Source organism: Synchiropus splendidus, chromosome 19 (assembly GCF_027744825.2).
Source record: "Synchiropus splendidus isolate RoL2022-P1 chromosome 19, RoL_Sspl_1.0, whole genome shotgun sequence".
Taxonomy (NCBI): Eukaryota; Metazoa; Chordata; class Actinopteri; order Syngnathiformes; family Callionymidae; genus Synchiropus; species Synchiropus splendidus.
The window spans coordinates 16969903-16993687 of record NC_071352.1 but is presented as its reverse complement, the minus strand read 5'-3'; the positions used below and the strand labels follow the sequence as shown (position 1 = coordinate 16993687).

The window sequence follows — 23785 nt, the reverse complement described above, 5'->3', positions numbered from 1 at the left end:
CCCTGTGTTGCATGTGAAGCAACATCCCCTCATTCACCTGCCCTCTGCTGTCCTCAGGCTCTCCAGCAGCCCCTTCCCCATTTCTGTTCTGTCCCCTCGGGAGGGACAGGCGGAGAGGAGGCGAGAGGATGGAAGTCGGAGCTGAAGTCTGAACAAGGCAATGAAAGTGGCGCCCAGGAAGACTGCTACCATCACTCTGGATGACACTGAGGGGGAGCAGATATGGTGAAGAGGAGGCACGTCCCACCATGAAGATGAGGGAATGGTAAAAGGGCTGACGATCCATAGAGACACCACCTGGCATCCCCAGTTACCCCATCACACACACGCACACACACGCGCACACTAGAGCGTCCAGAGCGTATGACCTGACAGTTTGGCACCGGCAGCCGGTCGACTTTAAAGCAAAGCTGTGGTAAAGTGAAACCGTCAAAAGGGAATCAGACTGTGGAGTCTAAATCAGCTCCAAATGAGACAGTGAGATTCATGCTGCTCTTTGACCTTGATTTTGAAAGTCAAGGTCGACGCAAACAGTGTCAACCGTTTTGAAAAGTTCTGCACGGTGAGGTGACTGCTCCGAGTTAAGTGGCGTCGTCCTGAAACTGAAACACTGTTTCAGTGTTCCATCTTCGCCCAAAAAGCTGCCGACCTTGACACCTTCGTGATGCAATCCGACCTCAACACCTCAGGATGTAGAGGTTTTGACTGGGTTCCCACTCAGCGACTCGACGACAACAGTGTCACGTCTACATCAAAGTCGAGCGGCTGCTGAACTCACTCTGCCTGTAGTTGTGCTCCGCAGTGGTCAGTGCCGAGCCACTGTGGTCCACTGGAGATGAGGGTCAGGATGCTGTCGCCTTGCTCTCCTGCTTTACTGACTGCTGAACTTTGACAGACATCATGTTGAAATTTGACCTATATTTTCATGCTCACATTCACTGATTCATTTGTTCATCTTCCATCACTAAGGCCAGACATTCAGATAAGGTTAGTGGGAAGTTTGTTATCTCTGAAGAAGCTGATAGCAGGTGGAGAGGTTTCAGAGTTCAGGTGAGCTTGAAGGGAGGAGGCCTCAGAGTGGACAGAGGAGTTCAGGTTATTGGAGGCTGCTCCTGCTGTTACCATGCAACCAGCCATGAATGAGTGAACACATGTTAGAGGACGCCGTCAGTAACCGGGATTGGCCGGAATGTTTTGCTTCCAGACCGGCGCTTAAGTCGTGACCTCATCTCCAGTCGAGCCTGCATTTCCTCCCCCATCCTGCGTTTCCCGCACCACACACACACACACACACACACACACATGCAGACTGGTCACTGTATCATGAATTTGTAGCAGAGAAAGTGCCCGGCCGCCTGCATGTACACACGTGTCTGTGTCGGCGCCAACGGGACACGATTCGCTTCACCTTCGGATCCTTTAAGACGAGACCCGAGGAGGCTTTCACTGACGCAGAGACTCTGTCCGGCCAGGAACGGGACGGGAAGAGGACCACCTGCCATTTCTCTTGCTCCTTCCCGCCCACTTCCCCCTCCAGCAGCCACTGATCCAAGAGAAGAACTATCACTTTTAATACTCCGACTCTTCTTACAGTTTTTAACGGGAACATTGATATGAGCCGATGTATTGTCGTCTCTCGTCATCTCGTCGTCCTGATGCTCGGAGGTTTGTGAACGGGAACTTCCTGTGAGGAGCAGCACGTGTTTCCTTTACCTTTCAAGCACCTGAATCTGAGCCTGGCTACGACGTTGGAGAACTCCATCCACGACACCTTCCCTCCAACGTCGCGGCCCTGCTCAGCCTTTACGCTCCTTTGTTGTGAATCTCCAATCCCAATGTGAAGATGGCGCTCCCGAGTCGGCGAGCCTCCTCCCAGCTGTCGGCGTGACGACGACGTTTGCTGCTTCTGCTCACGCCATTGTAGAGTCCAGCAGCACTCTGGGAGCTGGTATCTCAGTCTCCCCTGAGGACTTCCTGCTCCCTCCCAGAGTGCCACTCTACTCCAGGTACTCCCTCCATCAGACACGCCTAACATTCATCTGAGAATTCAGGACGTAGATCAGTTATATTCATTAACCACTATTAAGTACAGATATGAGCAGCAGACTGAAAAGGTCGCCTTTATTCATCTATTTTTGCATTTAAAGAATATTAAATAAAAGTTATATATATCTATAAATAAATATGTATTAAACTGATTTAATATCACAAATATTAAATACATACACCTGGTTTTCATTTGATCAATGTTTGATCTGAACATAAAATACATTTAAAATATTTTATCTGATTTTTTATTTCCTTAAAATTTGTTCCACCAGTCAACATTGTTTTTTTTTTTATCTAATTAACAGGATTCTTTAGACTTCGGTCATCGGACTAGAAAAAAATTCTGAAATGATATCAATTTATTACAAGAACTTATGGAGATACATTTCTGTGTTGTGAAAAAAAATACTTCTGAGAACACAATCCTGATCGTAAAATCACAATAATAGACACGCTATATTTAAGCAATCATTTTAATCATGACTTCCCTCAAAACATCAAAATATTTAACAAGTGTTGTTTAAAATGACAATTATATTTAAGAAACAAATGCATGTAAAGTATTTACTGTTTTTTTTTAAAGTCTCTTGTGCACTTTTTGCCGATTTATGAAAGGTTTTTCAACATTGAATGAAAATATGCAAAAACATTCAAAATGAACGATTAAATTTGAGCTTTATTAAAGTATTTTTGTAAAAATATTTATTACAGTTACAACAAGTATATCTTCTAGAAACAAGAAAATCCTTGTGTCCTTGGTTCTGCCTCTGATCGTTGACATTTGTGCTGTAAGAAAAAGCCTCAAAATAAGATTCACGCATTCAGCGGGTCCTTCTATGGTCGCTCAGGCAAGCGCCTGGATGTCCCGTCCTTCACTTCCATGCCATAGTGCCCCAGTCCGCTTCGCCTGGCGGTGGTTGAGATGAAATCTAAGGGCTCCTCTCCTCCTCCTCACCTCCTCACGAGTGTTTGGCTCCAGTCTGAGATGCAGAAGGACGATGACGATGATGATGATGGTTTTAGATGTTTCAAAAAAAAAAAAAAAAAAAAGAGTCTCAAAGTTCTAAAGAATCTTTGTCTTCCAAATAACATGTTTTCATTTGACCTCGACTTTCTGTCCGACCCGCTTGCTCCCGAGCGACCGGCCTCAAACCTCGTCATCTGGCTTGACTCTACCCTTCATCCATAGTGGTGTTGGGAGGAGAGCTGGAGGGAGCGAGAGAGCAGGTGCCGTCCGAGGACCTTGCCTAGCTTCTTATCTGGAGATGTTCTCATGTACAGCACATCGTCTGTGGAGGACTTTCCAATGAGCCAAGGCTCGGAAAGCTGCGAAGGAGTTCACCTTGAGGCAGTGTGTTGATTGAAGTGAGAGAGTTTCACGCATTTTTCAGGGATTCTTACATGCGAGATGAACACAAGACAGGTGACTTTCTGCTTGTTACATATTAGGACTGAAAGCGAGATATGCTTGAGAGGTTTTCCCAACTGTGCACCAGATGAAAAAAACCTGAGAGGTTTTCACTTGTGAGTTGCGTGTGAGCTCGAGAAATTCATGTGTCTATGTTTTAGCGCAAGGTTTTCATTTTGTATTTTAGCCAGAGGTTTTCACTTTTGAGCAGGACGTTGAACATGGAAGTAAGAAAACCTCCCGACATGAGAGGGCAAAATATATTTTTATATGTGAGGGCCATTTTTCACCACACTGTGTGAAATGTTTTACATGAGAGCGTGACCTTTTCGTGTTTCACAACAAGTTGTTACGACCGATTTTTCATGTTCAAGGGGGTTTTGGGAGATTTGAAGATGATAAAAGTGCTTCGCCGAGGTCTTTTTAACGTTCGATGTTTTCTACTTGAGTGAGAGGTTTTCACCAGACTGATTGAACACGTGGCACAAGTGTTGGATGGAGAGGTTTGTCAGGTTAGTTCAGGGCCGCGCCTGCTCTCCTCTCACCGCCGCCGGAGCGAGTCGGCTCGAACAGAAAGCTTGGAATTTTCCTTTAAGACCTTGAACAACGTGAGACGCCGAGCGATGAGAGAGACGTGCAGATATATCCTGTTGGTGTATGTGGCGCGCATATACAAAGATCATATATGAACTTCACATGTTTTAAGAGATAACTTGTTAGAATTATAATAAAGAAATAAAGTTGCATTCTTTTTTGAGGCGTCTTCTTCATTTTGAACTCCACCGCCACTGACCGCACTCGATTCTGACGTCACCCGTGGCCCGGCAGGTGAGTGATGACGCTGACATCCACGTCATCACGTTGTGGTGAGTGACGTTTACAGAGCAAAGAATGCACGTTCATGCTTTCAACACGCACGTACAGTCCCTCGTAGGTGTCGAAACTTCATTAACCCTCTTAAGGCTCTTAAATCCAAGTGCTTTACTGTTGTCCGATTTATGTCGTAACGCAGCAGAATTTGTGACGCAGTTTCGTTTCAAAACTATACATTTAGCGTCACACACAAACGGATTCTCAACCTTTTCACTGCTGACCGTGATTCCTTTGTTTTTTTTCTCCCCTTCTGTTTATGTTCAATCGTGTGAGTCGACTTCATTTTACTCTATTAGAGAGTCATGTTTCAAACACTAAAAGAAACAAGTCCGTCAAAATACATGCTATCCTTTGTTTACATTTTGAACTCCAGTTTGTTGTATCAGAGCTAGTGCTACATCAATAAAGCTTCATCAGATCTGAGACAACTGTTACTCGTGTAAATCTTCAAAGTTTTATTTATTCAGAATATATCAGACAGAGGAATTTTATTGACAGATAAATAAAATTAAATAAACAGTGTGATTGCACGAGTCCAGATCCTGAGAACGGCGTCGCACCTGGAAAGACAAAGACCGTCAGCTTGCGGTTATAAAGGACCCTGGAGCAACAGTCTTATGTGTCTCCTCAGAAGCTTCGGCTTGTCAGGGCCAAAGGTGCACGCTGTCTCCAGTGGAACTCAGAGCCCAGTGCGAGTCATCACAGAGACGGAGAAGTCCGACGACCGATGGATGAACACTCACCTGCTCAACTGAAGACAGGTCAGTTCCTGAAAAGACAACAACACCAGGGTTTATTGCCAGAACTCAAACTGCACTCTGGCGCCCTGCGTCTCCTCATCTCCTCAGAAGCTTCGGCTTGTCAGGGCCGAAGGTGCACGCTGTCTCCAGTGGAACTCAGAGCCCAGTGCGAGTCATCAGCGGAGATCACGATGGTGAGAAGAAACTCCACAGGGAGAGCGAGTACCGGGCAGTGCTGCTCAACAGGGGGCTGACGTGCGAGGGCTCGCTTTTAGAACGACTTTTACAAGTGCAATAACTGCACAGATGACGATCAAAACTCGCCTCGTCCATGAACCCTGCGAGGTGAAACGTGGAGTGCAGGGGAGCACGTGGGCGCAGGCCACCAACTCTTTTCGTGAATGTAACGATTTCAATGTAATGATCGAAGAGCACAATGGCCGGTCAACGCTTAAACACGTGTGGTGTTTATCCATTTTGACGAAACCGGCCGCGATCATCAGGTGAACGGCGCGTTATTTCCTGCGGTGAAGTTCATTAAATCACTGACAGAACTTGTTAGAGACCTCATGAACAAGGTCTTTAGATGACCTGTGAAGCCACGTCGCTCTTTGCTTCAAACCACCACGATCACAGTAATAACCACGGTAATGACCTCTGTTGGCATCGGAAATGTGACGTGGTTTCTCGACTAAATGTTTGGCTTTCGGACGCCCGTGGCTGCCAAAAACCAAGTTACTGGAGTACATTCAAGCGTGAAATGGAACCAACCTGAGCCTCCGTCGCAACACGCTGCTTCCACGAGGAGTGTCACTGAGCTCGGGGCTGCTCGCTTCTTCTTATTCCCAGCGTGTTGCGCTGCGCCAGCCGCGCCCCCTGGTGGTCGGGAGGAGTGGAATCCACGCTACGATCTCGTTCATTCAAATATTTGAAAAATGATGATTGGTGCGACTCTAGGTCTGATGACGTCAGAGCCGTCGCCTGAAACAGACAGACGCGGCTGAACGCTGTCATTATGTGACTCCAGATGACGTGATCACAGGTCGTCACGACGAGTTCTGACTCGGACTGGCGAGACACCGGGAGGATCGGCGGCTGTCTGGGAACACGCGTGTTGTGCAACCGCAACATACCTGACCACACACGTCTGTTTTTTGAATAGACTTTAAAAAAAAGTACAAACGGCAAGTGCGGCCCTGTGACACAAAGCGTGTGACCCCACACCTCTCAGCGCAGCCTGGCCTTCTTTTGACTGAACCTGATCAACACATTGGGCAACACCAAGCTGAGTCCTGCAGGACACATGTAAGAACACAGAGCGGACACAGAGACACACACATCTGAATCTGGGCCACGCAAGACTGACAAGTGGACCATCGTGAGACCACTCCAACAAACCACTGACTCTGGCTGACTTGAAGTGAAGACGTCTGCAGTGAAGTCGTTTGACAACACACACACAGGAAGTTCCTCCAGCTGTGGCCCACCAGTGCCTCTCAGGGGAATTCAGAGGAGTGAACAAGAGGACGTGGTTTTCCTCAGACTGGTCGTGCTGCTTTCAGGTTCTCGGTTCAATCGTAAAACTTTAATGGGTCAGAACACACGGCGAAGAGCAGAAACGCGCACATGAAAGGGGGAGTTTGGACGACTTGGTTGGACTCCGAGGGGGGCGGAGAGAGAGAGAGAGAGGAGTGTGTGACGCTCAGGAACAACAGAATGTGTTTCCTGCAGCTGTTTTGAGACAGGGAGAGAAAAACGGAGGGAGGGAAGGAGGAAGGAAGGAGGGAGGGAAGAGGAGCCAGCTCATCTGATCCACACGCTGGGCCAGAGACGGAGAAGAGAGGGAGCGGCTGTGAGGAAAACACTGCTGGAGGAAGAGAGACGGAGCGGGGGAGAGGTCAGATAAACCAGTGAGGAAGACTGACTTGTGCACACGGAGGTGAGGTGTTTAAATTTAGTCTGGTGGCTGAATGGCAGAGTAGTTGGATCATCTCATTTGATACTGTAGATTGACTGTGTGCGTGTGCGTGCGTGCGTGCGTGCGTGGAGTTATGTCTGACAGATGAATCGGGGACAGGGGGAGGAGTGAGGGAGGATTCAGGGGTGATAGAGTTGCTCGGCTCCCAGATCCAGATGAAGTCGTGAAGCTGACGTCAGTTCCCTGCAAACTTCTTCAACGTTAGTAGAAAGTTTGTCGAGTGGAGAACTTGATGTGCGTCGTTTCCACGGCGGCCTGCTGGGAGACTTCTTTTGGGGGGTCCATGGTGAAGGTAGCGCCCCTCTGCTGGTGGTGAGGGGTGCTGAGATTTGAACCTTCATGCCTGGGTTGAGTTTGGTGCGGTCTGGATTGGCACAGTGCGCCGTGCGAAAAGTATGGTGAAGTACACAGTTGTATGACAGAGGTTTGCTAAGTATTATAGGGGGGTGGTACAGTACATTGTAGTGTGGTACATTCTGGGAAAGCACTCGGTGGTAAAAATATTCTATGAAGTAGTGACGTGTGGTATGGAATATTAGCGTGGAGTATGGCACGGTAGTGTTTGCAGTACTGGCCTGCAGATATATAGAACACACAGTGCAGAATGCTGTTGTCAAAGTATTGTATAGTTTGAGGTCGTGCTCAGTATAGTGCCGTTGTCTGTGCTACAGTCAGATATTTTAGCCCGAGCTGGGTTTTATGTTGCCCATGTCACAGACCAGATTGAGGATCACATGAGTGAATGCACAAGAAACCAAGTAGCTACAGCGCTGTGAGAAGCCGCCCCTTCTCCCCCACACTCTGATCACTCTGGTCCCCCCGAGCAGAGGCCTGCGCAGCGAGGGGGACAGGAAGTGGAGGTTGTGGGGCTGAGAAGGAAGCCGTGCCATTATTCCTCTGACCCGCAGCGCTTGTGTAATCTGGTCGGAGATGAAGGAGCGGCTGCCAGTCGGGGGCTCGGTGACCAGGGAATCTTTTGACATCCTCTGGCTTGTGCTCAGTGAGGTCACTGCATGGAGAACTGTTCTGATCTGTGGGGAGACCAGGTGTCACCACCGATGCTGTCACGCAGTCGATGGTCTGGCACCGCTGTGTGCCAAGCTTGATGTCACATGACTCACTATTGTATCACGCAATATTTATTTTCAGCTCTTCAAAAGCTCGAGCTTTTAGAATGCAGCCAGGACAGCTGTGCCGCAAATGCTGGCATCAAAGATGGCACCGTGTCACATGACCGAGTGCAGCACAGCGGGCAGTCACTTGAAGAATAGTGCAGCGGTGTCCTGAGTAGAACACTGTAGTCTCGTGCTCCTGACGTGCTCAAATAGTGCAGTCGTGCGAGTGACACCTCTGTGTGACACCTGAGCAGTTTCCATCCCAACATGGAAGATCTCCTTCATTACTCGAGTCAGCAGCGCCACCTGCTGGCTTTCTGAAGTTGGCGAGGGTTTTGTCTCTGTTGTTCAGGACACACTTTACCGTGAGCTCAAACCTGCTGCAACTTGTGTGAGCTAAAGACAGGCTTGTGGCGCTACTGTGGCGACAACATCCCCAAACAAGGTGACAGGCGAGAGGATGTTCCCTCTGCTTGGATCATCATCAGACTCGTTCTTGTACTTGACCCATGATGGATGAACCTGAAGGTTGACATCACACACCACATACCCAGCTCTGTCTCGAGCCGCCATCTTGTGTGACTCGCTCGCTCAGCCACATGGCGCTTGGCCTGGAGTCATGTCTGCACTTGACTCAGTAATTCATGACAGTGACTCACTTGCTGGTTACAATAGTGAAACTCACTGTGATCTGCTGTTATCCAACTCACTCACTCAGATTTGTTCCCAAACAGTCGTCCGGTTCTATCAAACCCTGAGCCTTTGCCACATAGCCTGTTTACGTCTCGTGAAACGTAGCAGCGCTTTGTGCTAACAGCTAATCTGGAGCAGATTTGTGTGAGGTTTAATCGATCAGAGTTAAATCTACTAAAGTCGGTCACATGATCTCTAATAGGGATTAGCGCGCTGGGAAATTGATTCTTTGCTCATGTTTTGCACAGAGAGCCCAAAGTTCCAGCCGCGCTGAAGTAAACAGAGCAGCGGTCATATGTCCTCCTGCTTCATGACCAAACTTGGAGATAGTGTTGTGGCAGCCTTTTGTCTCAGCGGGTGAGTGGATGTTGCAGTGGCCATGATGCAGTGAAGGAACCAGACCTGGCTCCTGACCCTGGTTCGACCAGAGTCACGGGCGAGAGCTTTCAGCTCGAGGGAACAGAGGCTTTTAAAGACTTGGAGTCAGGAGGTTTGAATTGAGACTTCATGTCGAGGTCTTTCCGTGATCTTCCCATCAGGACTTGCTCTGGAGAAGCCCTCTGTTTTGAACGGGTCGTTTCAGACTCGGCTGCTTCGGTTTTCAAACGTGACGGAACTGAACAAGTGCTGGCTTCTGTCTCCAGATCAGGATGTCGAGCCAAGCGTCCGAAAGCAAAGAGCCCGAGGATGCCGACAGCCGCAGCTTCTGGATGGTGAGTGGTGTGTGTGAGTGTGTCCTCGTGCTCTCGGTACACAACCGGATCATGAGTCATTATCTGGACGCCTCAGTGACCTTCCAGTCAAAACAGAGAAAGTTTTGTCGCCATGTTACAGTTTCTCCTGGTACAGTCTGTGCTGGAGGGGTCATGTGACCGGCTGTGCTCCGAAAACATGAAAGGCCTGGAGAACAACCTGATGTTGTGTTTAGAACTGGCTTCACACACAAATATTCCTGTCCTCAGCGCCACATTAGCCTTAGCATCGTGAGCACAGGTTATAGCAGCAGCTGACATAGAAAGCTTTGAAATGCTCCGACGCGGCGTGTGCTGGACTGAAACCCTACAAAGTGTCCGCTCAGCAAACCCTCAACAAGCTGCTTTTGTTTACGCTCACCACTTCCTGCTGCTTCAAGCGTGAACACTGGAGGTGGCTTGTGGTCATACGAGGGTAACTGATATGGAAGCTAGCGAGTTGCTAAGCTATGCTAGCTGAAGACGCCTGGGCTGAGAGATGTTTTCAGAGTTTGCTCGTGACGTTGCTAAAAGTGTTGCAGCGCCTACAGGCGGTAAATGAGCCGACCATACAGCGTCAGACAGCAGCGCATGAATCATCAGGACCGTCGGGAGCTCCGGCTCTTTCACTTGGCTTTGTCTCTGCTGCCCCACTTTCATCTCCACGCTCCTGTAATTTTGGCTGCCTGCTGTTGTGTTGGACGCGCTTCTCGCCCAGTTCCCGCCTGTGTCATCACAACAGCGCTGGCTCCAGAGCCGCCTGTCATTAGATGCAGCACTGTAGCTCCTCTGTTCTCCGTTTGCTGCGTCATCACAGCCTCTTCATCTTCCATTCCGTTTCCCGGAATCGAAAACGGTGGAAGCGTCCCCGACCTCCGGGCGTAAATCCTTCAGTTGCATGACCAACACTTGAGTTTGTTGGACTCCAATGGCGTCGATGTGAAGTCCCGTCCCTGCCATTTGTCTTCTTCAGCTGTGGCGGTGGTTTCAAGTGTCCTCTCCCTCAGACTCGCTGCATTCTTGCCCAAGCACTCAGACTTCACGCTCCAACATCTTCCCCTGAGAGGCTGCAGCCTCTGAGAGCATGTGGTGGAGTGGAGCACGACTCATGCTATTCGTAAAACTCCACTGTTGCTTCTATCACGACTGACACGGCCTTCACTGCTACTGTTTACACTATGACTTGTAGCTACTGATGCGAGCCATTTATGCTAGCTACTGATGTTAGCTACTGATGCTAGCCACTTATGCTAGCTACTGATGCTAGCTACTTATTCAAGCTACTGATGCTAGCCAGTTATACTAGCCACTGACGCTAGCCACTTATTCAAGATACTGATGCTAGCCACTTATACTAGCTACTGATGCTAGCCACTTATACTAGCCACTGACGCTAGCTACTTATTCAAGATACTGATGCTAGCCACTTATACTAGCCACACCAGCTCAGCTGCGGCACGTAAACATGCTGTTGCTGTCGACCTGTAACTAACAAGTACTTTGATAGTTTACTGCTTTAACAACCAGTCAACGAGTCGGCATATGAGTGTACAGGTCACTGAGCATATCCGCTAGCTTATCTATTATAACTCTCACTGCAGACTGTCCTAAAAGAGCGATGATGTCACAGCTAGTCGAACCCGTCGCCGACTAACTCAGTAGTTGACTGCGGCCGTACCGTTGCGCTGTTGTTGTTGCGACCAGAACCATGGTGACAGCTGTAACTATTTGGCTGGCCTCTTGTTCTAGTTCACCACAGGAAAAAAATGGAACTACTTTCTCACACTAGCTCCTTGGACGCTATTGCTGACCTGATTTACAGTCTGCTGACGTCAGCCATTTTTCTCCTGGAGGTTCTTTGTCCGTGACTTGGTCTTGTGAACGGAGCGAGCAGCGGATCTGTCGGATCAGAACCGGCCAACTGCGCTTGGCTCCGGCGCAGATTCCTCAGCTGCTTCTGGTTAAGTGTGGAAAGTCGGAGCAGAACCACAACAGAGGCAAAGAAGGAGAGAGGAGAAGATGAAAAGGAGGCGGAGATTCAACCCAGATTAGTTTCGCTTAGAAAGACATCAGCTGTTGTGAGGCCTCACACGTGCCGCAACAGTGGTTGCTTTGTTGGTGCTCGTGCGACGCTCCATGAGAAGCATGAGCGCCACTAAGGTACAGTCCGGTTCAAAATACCCCCCCGGGTGACGGCCAGCAGCTAATATGAGCGGCAGGTAGGCGACGATGAAAGCAGCAAAACCTCTGTGTTTCATCATGGCACCGGTGCGTGTCGTCAGTCGAGCCACCCCACCCCCGTCACCTGTGAGGTTCTGACCCGATTGGACTGGACAACCTGCTGGACACCACTGCGGTGCTAATCACGATCACTTACCGTCAGAGCAAGTGAGCCGGGCGCAGGAGGGTGGGCGGCGCCGGTGCTTGACTGAACTGGAGAGCAGCTTCCACTTCGGAAGCCCAGTGTCTAAGTGGCTCCCTTTAAAAGCTGAAACCCAGGGGTTGATGCTTCACTGAAACCCAAGCTCGTCCTCCGAGTAAGCTCTGATTCTATCGACTGACCGAGACGTCCCCTCAGAACCGGCCCCTGTTCCGAGTCATGGCACTGATTCGCAGACTTCCTTGAAGCAGCATGCCGTCGCAGATGGAGTCAAGGTTTACAGACGACAGCAGAGCGCCTTCACAAACCTGCCTCAAAGAGAAGTCGCTTCCTGTTTAGAGGTCAGGCGCTCAGTGGGCTGGACACAAGCCACTGCCGCCATTAGTCCGATTATCGGTGCAGCAGACCTTCCTTTTTCTCCTGGCAGCTCTGTGAGCATAAACAGTCTCCAGAAATCATCTTCATTTTCTCGGGAGGCTTGAAGTGACGTCTGCCTCTCTTGTGCGGCGGCAGCCCGGGAACTACCACAGCACGGTCCGCCGGACGGAAGACTCCTTCCAGGCCTGCAACGACATCGTGGCGTGTTTCCAGGAGCGGGCCCGCGTGGAGAGGCAGTACGCTCAGCAGCTGAGCGAGTGGAGCAGCAAGTGGAAGCCCGTGGTGGACTCCAGTGAGTCGGCAGGAGTCGGCGCTGCCTTCAGAGGAGGCCTGGTGTTGAAGCGGCTGTTTGCTCCTTCAGGTCCTCTGTACGGGTCCCTGCTGAAGGCCTGGCAGTGCTTCCTGACCTCAGCTGACCGACTGACCTCCATACATGCCTCCATCTGTCGCTCGCTGGTGTCGGAAGATGCCGATCGGGTCAGAACCTGGCAGAAGGATTCCTTCCACAAGAAGCTGTTCGGCGGATTCAAGGAGACCACAGACGCCGAGACGGGTTTCGCCCGAGCCCAGAAGCCCTGGGCCAAGCGTCTGAAGAAGGTCCGACTTGTCGTCCGACGCCACAGGTCCGGACTTGAGTTGACGGCACGCTTGTTTCACACAGCTGGACAAAGCCAGACGGGCGTATCACAAGGTGAGTCGGAAGGAGCACGCGGCCCGGGAGAGGGAGGGTCAGGCGCAGGGGAACCCGGACGTCTCCATCGACAAGCAGAAGAAGCTGCTGGAGGAGAGAGAGCTGGTGCAGCAGGAGGCCGAGAAGGTGAGCCATGCTGTGGGTTGGCATCATTGCGCCAATGGCTACAGTTGAGAAAATGAAATGAGGTGTTCGGGGGTCACCTTAGCCCGTGTCTTCCTGCTGCAGGTGCGAAGCCGCTACGAGAAAGTCCTGGAGGAGGTGAACCGCTACGCACCGCGCTACATGGAGGAGATGGAGTCGGTGTTTGACCAGTCGCAGGACGAAGAGCGGAAGAGGATCGTGTTCCTCAAACAGGCCTTCCTGTCCATCCACAAGCACCTGGACATCACCACCAATGAGAGGTTGGAGAAGCAAACAAACATCTTGCGATGCAGCCCACTCCAGCTCTCCGGGTCTGTTGCAGCGTCCTGGCCGTGTACGGCGAGCTCCACAACACGCTGATGTCCATCGACGAGCACGAGGACCTGCGCTGGTGGAAGAACACGCACGGACCCGGGATGCCCACCGACTGGCCTCACTTCCAGGTACCGGCTCACGTGATCCCAGCGTGGGTGCCAGGAGGTTAATGTTGCTGCCGCCTCAGGAGTGGAAGCCGGAGAAGAAGACCAAAAAAGTGAAGAAGGAAGTGAAGAAGGAGGCGGAGAAGGAGGTGGAGCAGAAAGAGGCGACAATAGAGAAGAGGTGAGCAGGTGAGGAGCAGCCGGTGAAGCCGTCGCGCTGACTCTCTTTCTCTGCAGCGTGATGATCGGAGGAGTCCGAGTCAGAGCGCTGTACGACTACGTGGGCCAGGAGACGGACGAGCTCTCCTTCAAAGCCGGTGAGTCTCGGATGAGCGGTCGCAGATGACGAGTCACTTACCTCCACCATCAATCGCACGCCGACTTTGTCGTAAAGTCTTGAAGCCCACCAGGGGGCGCCAGCTAAAAATGGCAGTGGTTGTTCATCTCCGAACGCAACATGGACCTGCCGAGTCGCTCACATCTGAGAGGACACGAGGAAGTGATGCCTGTGTGTCTGCCCCCTGCAGGCGAGGAGTTCCTGAAGATCGAGGATGAGGACGACCAGGGGTGGTGTAGAGGGATGAAGGACGGAGGTTGGGAGGGTCTGTACCCGGCCAACTACGTGGAAGTGGTTTAGAGCCGCGATGGTGACGGCGGTTTGAAGCCAAAGAAACGACTGGTCCCATACTCTCCCAGTTGACTTCCTCCTCTGCGACGACCTCTGCAGGACAAACGTCTTAATATGTACACTTCCTGTGCTGGACTGGACGGCCTGAGCAGCGCCGGGAGGAGCTCCAACTCTGTTTTTTACTTCATCTAAAATACATGTAGCTTCAATGACAAACGCATCAAGTGGTTCTGGAAGGTTCTGAGATCCAGTCCCTGCCGACCCACTTCACCCACTCTTTATTCACCTGCTTCGTTTGTCGATAAAGTTTTACCAACAAAGACTTTGCTTGAGGCACTAATGTGGGTGACATTTTCGTGTGTGTCGCCATGAGTGTGTGTGTGTGTGTGAGCTCAAGCACCTTCAGGTTGAGTGTCTGCTGATGATGTCATCACCTGACACTCTGTGAATCATCTCAGAGTTTGACCTTCGACCGGAGAAGCCACTGAAACCGAAGCAGGAGTGTTTCTAGCGCAGTCAGTGATGTCACCTGGAAGGAATGTCCTGGCAAAAGGCAAAAACAGGAACTGAAGAAGAGGCTCACGGTGGGACGGAGAAGACTCCAAGGTGGGCCAGCTGCGACCGCGACAGGGCCTCGGCAAGATCCCCGCCACAACAAATGGAGTGGGAAGTGGGATGGTGACTGCGAGGAGGGTTGGATTCACCTCCTGACCTCAACTGCAACAACCACAAGTGACTCACTGTGGCACGAGTCGTCTCTTCGCTTGTTTCCGACAGCACGTTCATGAAGAGTGACAAGTCGATTTGCCGACCTCGGAGCGCTCGGCTCCGCTCCTTGATCACATCCAGAAAAACCCTTCATGAAATACACATACGTTTCCCATCAGAGCTTCAGTTGGACTAGCCACCGGAGCTGAACCAAAGAAAGTCACTGACACTCGCAGTCAGGTGCTGTGAGCCACGTCAACGTCTTGAGACGCAGTCACAGATCCATCCACTAGGGGGCGGTCGTCACATGTCGATAGTTTCATGATGAATTGACATTCACGGCACATGAAGTGTCACTTTCTTTCAGAACGCTGGTTTTAATTTTCGGGTGAATTTAAGCGTGAGGGTTGACACTTGAGCTTCGTGTGTGGCGATGCTTCACCTGAAATGAGGATGTTGTGGCGTGTGTGGCGCGTGACACATGCCACCCAGAGGAAACATTTCGACATTTCACCGTCCTTCTGTGAGTTCTTCAATCCACCCGCGACCCACACACGTGTTGCATGAGCCTCAGTTGGGTCCATACTTCAACTTACTTTTGTGGGTCTTTATTTCCGGAAATGAACTTAAATCATGAGATGAACAGAAGACTTTGATGCTCAAGCCGAGTTTAAACTGCTCAGCAGCGGTGTGACCAGCAGGGGGCGCTGCCAGATCAGCCGTACGTCACGCAGGGCCGCGGCTTCATGGCAACACGTCTTCGCGCCCTCATCGCTCACGTGGCGACAGGCTGAAGTTGAGGTTGCCATGGAGACGACGAGGCCATCATTACCTCAGAAACGGTGGTTCAATGAAGTTTGCAGACGTTAACGAGGACCCGCGAGCTCCGTATGTGTCTAATGTTTGGCCCATGACAAATGTCCGGAGCCGCAGATAAGGCGAGGCGCCGCTGTCGCCCCGGGCTCACGACGAGCACGTGATCTGGGGGGCGCGAACAGGGACAGCTTTACATTGGCTGTGGGAAACGGAATATTGGCGGAAACATCTTTGTGTCGAGGTAGAAAAGTAGAATGGTATTAAAATTAAAAATACGAATATGTTTACATATGTATTTTTTCAGCCAATATTCTTGTTTTACCCTGTTCTCGGCCCACAGTCAGAGACACGCCTCGACCAAAACCGAACAAGAGCCATGTACAAATGGGAAAAAAATGCATTTTTCGGCCCTAAACGAAAACAAAACAATAACAAAATGTATTCAATGTATTTCTGAGAGAAAGCCTAACAACAAAACATCTCTCACAGGTGAACAAAGAGGATGCACACTTTGGTTTGGTACATTTGGGAATCAGAGTCACATTGATGGATGACAGAAATCTTTATTTGGGAACGGTGGAGCCCGTTTCTGGGGTCACACATAGTTTCAAGGTGCAGGAACTGGAGCAGCTCCATGGAGATGGATCTGTTGGAGGCTCACTAAATACAGATCATGCATCCCAGGATCAGACCTGGGCGTGAGGGTCACTTGGAAGGATCAATATTTATTGACTCCAGGAACCCGATGGCTTTGGAGGAGCGAGGACGACACGGTGGGCCCATTTCAGCGCTTGTTTTGGGATCCAACAACGGTCCACTCGTGCTGAGGAGGAGGAATGGGAGATGAAGAAAAAAGAAAAGGAAGTGCAAAGAGTTCCAAAAATAAAACAATAAAAACATGTTCATGCGAAGAAACAGTTAACTGTGATGCTCTGTCTTTGGCGGGGACACTGTCCTCTGCCACACAAATGAGGAGAAAGGACATGAAACAAAGAGGACGTTTCAGATTCATCTCAGTGAAGGAGGCCTCTGGATCTCCAGCGACCCCCATCTGTCAGCAGCAGAGCTCTGCTGGCGAGGAACCCCTCATCCATCTTCCCGGATAGTCGGTTGTGTGCACGTGGCCGAGGTCGTCTGAGGAGAAGATCTCAGCCTAATCACTTTAGACTTCTCAAAATAATGAGCCATCAGGAAAATGCTTGTTCTCACCTTTCAATTAGGCGGATTGAAGCGAGGCTGAGCACGAGCTGCATGAAGGGCTGCGGCGCTGGCGATCTGTTTCCTGTGGTCTGCACGAGCCGCCCTGGACCGGAGCGCGGCATCTGCTCCTGTTTGTGAAGGAGCGCTGGCAGCGAGGGAGTTAACAGTGTCAGCCAGATGGTCCAGCCGAGCCACGGCGCCCCCTGCTGGACCTCACGCGCAGCGCACGTGCGCACTGCCGGGCAGCTCTGGCAGACAGCATAGTTCCATTCCCAGGTCATTAGCCAATCATCTCCTCGCTCTCTGCTCCTTCTGTAACCAGACAAGTGCGACGTAACAAGGTGAGGAGCAGAGGGATCCGCTGAGTTGCTGATGTTGTTTATCGCTCGGATTATCAGTTCGCTCCTCTACAACCGGGAAACATCAGGGTGACAGACGAGGAGCGGGCGCGTCAGAGACAGTCAGGATCAGATGTCAGGACCCGAGCGCTAGTCAAAGTGACGCTCACGCACACACAAGCTGAGGAGCAGCGAGCGCCTGGCGCCGCCCTGCTGTTACGCTGCTCCCAAACCCGCGGGCCCTTCAGGGTCTCCACCTCCGGGCCCAGTGGGAAAAGCCAGTCCTATTTTGGCTCACCAGTAATGTCCGCTCAGCTCAGCTTCAGACTCTCCTACATCAGGTTTTGAAAACTGTGGCGTGAAATCTTCGGTTCTGACCGACTGACTTGGCTATTTCTGTCTGGTGCCTTTGCTGGTGGGAGGCGCCTGCACTTCCTGGAGGCAGCCCTCCGACCTTCTCGTCACCAGAGCTCCAAACTCCGAGGTGGTCAGGCTCTATATTGCGGCTGTTGAGAGGGGCCGTCAAACCCAAACAACCCAAACAGAAAACTGAAACAAAAAAAAATAATAGTAACCTCCCTGAACCAAATCAAACAGAAGTGTTTGCTTTGGTTCAGGGAGGGTTCCTCCATGTTTGTTGTTGTTGTTCTCATCCTAGCTGCATCAGTGGAGCAGGAACTCCTGCGCTGACAGAGGGTCCCTGTTGTCTGGAGAGCACACTGTTCCGTTAAATATTTTTTGTTAATTAATCGTAATAATGTTGTAATTGATTAATCGTAGTCAACTCACTAAAGTCCCACCTCTGGAAATCACACTTTAAAGATGCACAGAAAATGTTGCTTTGTTGTGTTTTATTGAATTTAACCTACATTTCATCGAAAGATTCTCGATGTGCCTCATCCATTTCAAATCTCCAAATCTCCTTTCCATTCTGACGTATTTTAAGGGACAAGAAATATTCCTAAAATAGCCAACGGAAAAGACGAACAATTAAGAAATATAATCAAATGAAAAAGTCATGTTTCAGCTGCATCATAATGAACAAAGATGAACAAAATAATGAACAACACTTTGCCCGGGTCGGTCCGAACTTGTCCATGTCATGTGGGCAGCATAGTAGAAAAACTACCACAGCATGTGGTTCTGAAGAAGCAGGAGGAGGAGGCTGCAAGCTGACGTGGGATGAGTCACAGGAGAAGATCCTCTCCTCCACCCACGGACCTGTCAGGCACGTCAGAGGGGCAGCCCCCTCACCCACACCCTGGCGTCCTCTCACCCCCTCTGCCCCCCCGCTGCTCACTGTTTAATCTATCTTATAAAAACCTTGTGGTTTTAATTCCCCTGCTCAAAGCAGAGTGCTTCGCTGGCACAGCCTCCAAATCCACAGACCAGGACTGCACCAAGCCTCACAGTGGACGCCTCACCGGCGCTGCGCTTTTAGTGGGGGGTGACGTGAAATATAGAGCCCAGCGTGTCACTGCAGAAGATGAGAAAAGTCTCTGCCGTCCTGGAGGCGGACTGGTGAGGAACACCGGAGGAAAAAAAACTGCCAAGAAAATGATTTACTACTGAAGAGCAGGCCTAAACGATGAGATTAGTCTGCTGGCTCGGAGGCACCGGGGCCGGCAGACAGGATGGGAGAAGACAGAGCGAAGCAGATGCATCAGAAGACCCAAGGAGACGGGCGGGGAAGTGTTGGCCTCCAAATAGCTCCTCAGTCGCCTCCAACATGAGTCAGATCGGCGCCCACAGCACCCAAGTGAAGTGGCCAAACACCAGCCCAGTGTTTTCCAGTCAGAGGTGAAGAGTGTGGGACACCACTCTGCTGCTGGATGCTGAGACACGCAGTGGACTTCCAGCACCTCAGTTCACCTGATGCTGAACTGGCTTCCTGAGTGGCCTCACAACTCCAGATGGTGAGGAGGAGAAGGAGAAGAGAACTGGACCCTTGGCGGCGTGTTTTACACTCAAGCGAAGACAACTGGATGCTAGCGTCCTTTGTTTCCATTGGTTGAATGGAAAGGACCGTTGTGACTCTCGCAGTGGAGAACCACACTGTACTTTTGTACTTTTGAAGTAGCGACAGCTAGCTAAGCTCCAGACAAGGCGGTCAGGAGATTGCAGCTGGGAGATGTTCTGTTTGGACTGAGATGGAGATGAGGAAAAGGAGGACTGCCCTTGAGTTTCATGACGATGATGATGGAGGAGAAGGGTTTGCAGGGTCAAACCCTTGTCTGTTCTTTTCTATTGCAGTGGAGAACTGCACAGTGATGACACCAGAGACAGAGTCCGCTAAATAAACTAAAACAATCCAGGAACAGAAACTAGCATCCATCAGCGCAAACGGAAGGGACAATACCAGGGTCCAGGGCACGGAAATAAGTCCAGAGGAACAACAGAGAGCAGGCACAGACACACAAACGCGACGAACTGACGTGGGTTATCTTCTGGCCGGCTTTCAAGTATATATGGAAGAGAGGAGAGGGAGAAAAAGGCAGGAGCAGGAAGCCATCCAAAACAACAAGACCAGACGGAGGGGGTCCGTGACGACCTGACTCTTTCCATGCTTACTTTCGTTCCAACAGGGGGCGTAAGAGCAACTCCAGCTAGGGAACCTTTTGGGTCCTATGATTTGGGGCCATCCAGACCAGACAGCACCTCTCACCTCGGGCGTCGCAGTTTAAAGTCCTGCTCCTCTGGTCCTCTAACTGGCACCATGAGGGACGTGAGGTGTTTGTGATCACGTTTCCATTGTGTGCTGACGTTGGTCGGTCGTCTGGCAACGGTTTCCTCTGGGACCTCTCCAGCCTTCTCCTCACGTCCCCAGGGTGAGGCACAGCCCCGTGAGATGTTCTTCCTTTCATCTCAAACCCACACTGGAACTTGAGGTCGAGGTGAGTTTCCTGTCTCACTCTCAGACCTCAGGAGGAGCAAGCATTCCGAGTTCACCTGCTGCTGGGAGGCACCAAGGGGTTTTCTGACCTTCACACTTCCTGCATATGGCACCCGTCCAAACCGCTTCTCGCCAGAGTCTGATGGGTTGGAAAATCCCTTCTGGTGTGCAACTAAGGCAGCGCCGAGGTCTGACACCAGCTGCTGTGACATAACTCCACTCCACACTGGATCCTCTCAGGAGGATCACAAACCTGCGTGCTCTTCTTGTCAAGCTAAACGAGAGGATCATGGCGTCCATAACCCGTCCACTGACCTTCTCATGATCCTTACCATGACAAGAGGGACAGAATTTAGAAGTAAAGAGAGTAGAGGAGTGTCTGGTGGTGGTGTCAGACTGCAGACTCTGAGTTCCCTCCGGCCCAGGATGGACGTGTAGTATTAGCTAACAGCACAGTGAAAAGTTCCACCAAGTCTCTGGAAAACAGGTGTTGCTGGCGAGGGCTCACGACCGCGAGAATAAAGAAAGAATAAAGACAGCGTGGGGAAGAGAAGAGAAGAGGTGGGCGATTGGTCCTGTGAGAACGTTGTCATGGCAACAAGTGATCATGACGAGCTGGAGGGTGATCGAAGAAGACTTTCCGACTGGGAAAGTGTAAACACACAGCCAGGAAGAGTTCATCAAAGTCCGGTGATCAGGGTGGAGTCACGTCAGTGCTCCTGCCTGACTTCCTCCAGGTGGCCTTCCAGTGCTGAAGCACTCTGAGTGGATGGAGTGTGTGACTTCAGTTTCATGTTTCTTTGTCGTGTCATTCAGTTGTCTCCTCCTCCAATCTCCTGCACCTGATCTCGGCTAGCATACAGCAACCTAGCATAGCTTCCAAGTGGGTTGTATTTTTCTGAAACGTGAGCTGCACAATGACAGGAGGAACTTCTGACCTTGAAGGTGGATCCATCATTCAGGGATCAGCGTTGACCACTGGCGGAGAGATGGACCGCGACAGCTGTCTCCACCACCTAGCTTGACCATCAGGCGGCCATATTTCACTGCTTCAAGTCTTCACTTCACCGAGTTGGAATATTCACGTCAGGTGAATGAGACAGATTTAAGGCACCTGTCTTCTTTACTGACTGTGCTGTGTGTTCATGGGTCCGACACACACACACCCACACACACACACCCCCCCTCCCCTTCCCCCCCGCTCCCCGGCATCAAGGCAGACAGATGAGATTGAAAGTCTGCAGGCGAGAGTGACTCGTCTCCTCACGAAACTTTAATGAATCCCAGTCGTTTCTGCGTCCCGGCGCGACTTGTGAGTCAGCGAGAAAATCTGTTCTGATGTTTTCGTGACTGTGCGACAATGGTTTTTCACCAAACATATCTTTTGATTCCACCATGTTGCTGTGCACCCCCTCCCCCCGGAGTCCAAACCATCCGAGGAAGCAATTCCAAAGTTCCACTCTGGCCTGGGAATGTCTCAGACTGCTCTGTTGAGTTACGAATCCTCACTTTATTAGCCGTAATCCTCAGCGTGACCGAGTGTCAGAAAGCCTCAGATCTATCGAGTCATTACCGACTGGACCTCCCGTGGCATTAAAACTAATTCAGTTGCAGTGAAAACAAGTATAACGCAGCGTGACCCGCGATCTCACGGTTCAGCTCCTTCTCCAACGCTCGCCCTCCGTTCTCAAGACACATCTGGCACTTTTGGCTCTGTCGCTCGGCTGCTTGTGCGATAAAGGCCTCGCGTGTTTGCTAAAATGGAGTGTTTGTCTCGCGCCACGCTGTCAGCGGTTTGAAAGGAAGAAGGACTTGACAGCAGCTGTTTTGGGCCCCCCCCTCCCCTGGTCGCCCACTCCAACGTCTCGCCGTGGCTCTGCTCTGCTGTGACAGATAGCAGAGGTCACTGTTTACTCTGGTTTATCAGTCGATCATCTCTCGCCGCAGGGATCCTGGCGCGCTTCCTGCCACCCTTACTTCCAAGCAGATGAAGAGTTGGTCATTTTTCAAGATTTTTTTTCCTTCCTCACGTTCATCCAGGGGCCGCCATCCATCTTCAGACGGATAATTATTCTGGGAACTGTTGCGTCTCATCGCGTCATTACGTTAGCGAGGCAGGAATCTTGGATCATTTAATGCGCACGTGGCTGCCTCATCTGATCTCCAGAGCATCTGAGCCGGAGCTTTGTTGTGAGGAGCAGTCCTCAGCAGAGGTCAGCACACCGAGTGGAGAAAGCTGTGAGGTGAAGAGGAGAGTGCAGGCAGGGTGGCAGTGATGGTTTACAGTTTGGAGAACAGAGGGTTCATGGTGAGGAAGGTGAAGGACATGCTGTGGTGAGGATTGAAGAAGAACCGTCACATGGAATCAGCTGAAAAATCACCTGCTCACACGTGCGAGCTGACAGTTGCAGCGCCCCCTTGCGGTCACACGTACACTCACACACAGTCTCACAATGTGACACAGCTAATCTCAGAAGCCTCAAATGCCAACTGTCAGCCTCAATCCAGATGAAGCAGCAGCAACTCTCTCACACGTTCGATTCAAAAACTCCATTATTAAAGCCTTTTAAATCACTGTCATTATTCGGCTGAACTGGTCGAGGCTCACGGGTCCACAGGGAGCGTCTGGGTCGGGCAAAACGGGGTCCCTGCTTGTTTCAGGTCGAAGGAGAGTCGGGGAAGAAACGTGGAAATAATCCGCACAGATGAGGAGACGCGGCGAGCGGACGGAGCTGGCGTGTTAATGTGGCGTGGCAGCCGGCCCGTTCGCAGCGAACATCTTGAGGGGCAGAGGAGCGCCTTGCCTTACGTAACCGCCGGAGCCTGCAGGCGGAGGATAGCGCTACCACGGCCGTCCACACGCGCTCTTTACTTCACCGGGTAGCTCGGACTGTTGATGGATGAGACCCGCTGGGGCTCTGGTCCCGGGTCGGCATCAACACCTGAATGAAGAAGCGATTGTTCGCTGCACCGGCTTTGATCTTTTTGTTGATCAGCACTAACGTTTGATGGGTTCGCTCTTGTTAGCGTGCTAGCTCCTGCGAACGATGAGCTCATTGATATTGAAATCTGTGTTCCAGCACATTCATTAAAATTGGGGGTTTGGAGATGTTCATTTTGGGTGAGGTGATGAAATCAGCGTCATTTACGACTTGCACTTGCTTTTAGTCACTCACCGTTTCAATGTGACTTTGAAGTCAAGTATCCATCGTTTGAAAACACGAAGGCCAAATAGACCGTTGTTGTATGGTTCCTGTACATCATGTTGCTCGTGCTAACTGGGTGGACTGTTTGGACTGAACTCCTGGGAATCATGGCTGGATGTTCCCAGACAGAATGTAAATGTGTCTATTCCCCACTGCAGTCCGCAGCGCCAGAGCCATTGTCTAGCCCTTCGACCGCCATGCAAGGGCCCGTTTAGGGTTCCTATCTAAATCGTTGGTGGCTGTACAGAGCTGGCACAAGTTCCACATCCTGGCTGACCCCTGACTGGCTCAGTGGGACGGGTGGATAGTGTTTTGTCAGGAGGACTTCAAACCTCCAACATGACTTCTTCCTATTCAGGAATGTTTTTTTTAGTGTGCTAGCTTAAAGCTAACATCC

The 23785-nt window shown here is 50.8% G+C and overlaps 2 protein-coding genes and 2 non-coding genes across 5 annotated transcripts in view; 2 read left to right on the top strand and 2 right to left on the bottom strand.

Moving 5' to 3' along the window:
- shank1 (SH3 and multiple ankyrin repeat domains 1) overlaps window positions 1-4203 on the top strand; it is a 50504-nt gene extending 46301 nt beyond the window's left edge. Inside the window, exon 29 of the mRNA XM_053850916.1 lies at window positions 58-4203. Coding sequence (XP_053706891.1) covers window positions 58-145 — 88 coding nt within the window. The 3' untranslated portion in view covers window positions 146-4203. The remainder of the gene's footprint in view (window positions 1-57) is intronic.
- Window positions 4204-4950: 747 nt separating this feature from the next.
- LOC128751708 (small nucleolar RNA SNORD88) lies at window positions 4951-5040 on the bottom strand. The gene has a single exon (XR_008413285.1). It is a non-coding gene; the product is annotated as a small nucleolar RNA SNORD88 (small nucleolar RNA).
- A 127-nt stretch (window positions 5041-5167) lies between these two features.
- Window positions 5168-5258, bottom strand: LOC128751707 (small nucleolar RNA SNORD88). The gene has a single exon (XR_008413284.1). It is a non-coding gene; the product is annotated as a small nucleolar RNA SNORD88 (small nucleolar RNA).
- Window positions 5259-6841: 1583 nt separating this feature from the next.
- Window positions 6842-14549, top strand: si:ch211-51c14.1 (protein kinase C and casein kinase substrate in neurons protein 2). Of its 2 annotated transcripts, none has more exons than XM_053851096.1 (10): window positions 6842-7009; window positions 9501-9569; window positions 12481-12637; window positions 12707-12942; window positions 13007-13162; window positions 13265-13440; window positions 13503-13623; window positions 13683-13780; window positions 13837-13916; window positions 14127-14549. In XM_053851096.1, the coding sequence occupies exons 2-10, from the start codon at window positions 9507-9509 to the stop codon at window positions 14234-14236; spliced, it is 1197 nt and encodes a 398-aa protein (XP_053707071.1). In that variant the 5' UTR covers window positions 6842-7009; window positions 9501-9506; the 3' UTR covers window positions 14237-14549. The 2 variants fall into 2 exon arrangements, with proteins under 2 accessions (XP_053707071.1, XP_053707072.1); XM_053851097.1 differs by lacking the exon at window positions 6842-7009 and adding an exon at window positions 8289-9213.
- The last annotated feature ends 9236 nt before the right edge of the window (window positions 14550-23785 follow it).

Coding starts and splice junctions, on each gene's coding strand:
- si:ch211-51c14.1 (XM_053851096.1), top strand. CDS start 9,507: ATGTCGAGCCAAGCGTCCGAAAGCAAAGAGCCCGAGGATGCCGACAGC. Junction 12,943..13,006: donor GGGCCAAGCGTCTGAAGAAG/GTCCGACTTGTC, acceptor TGTTTCACACAG/CTGGACAAAGCCAGACGGGC. Junction 13,781..13,836: donor GAGGCGACAATAGAGAAGAG/GTGAGCAGGTGA, acceptor CTTTCTCTGCAG/CGTGATGATCGGAGGAGTCC.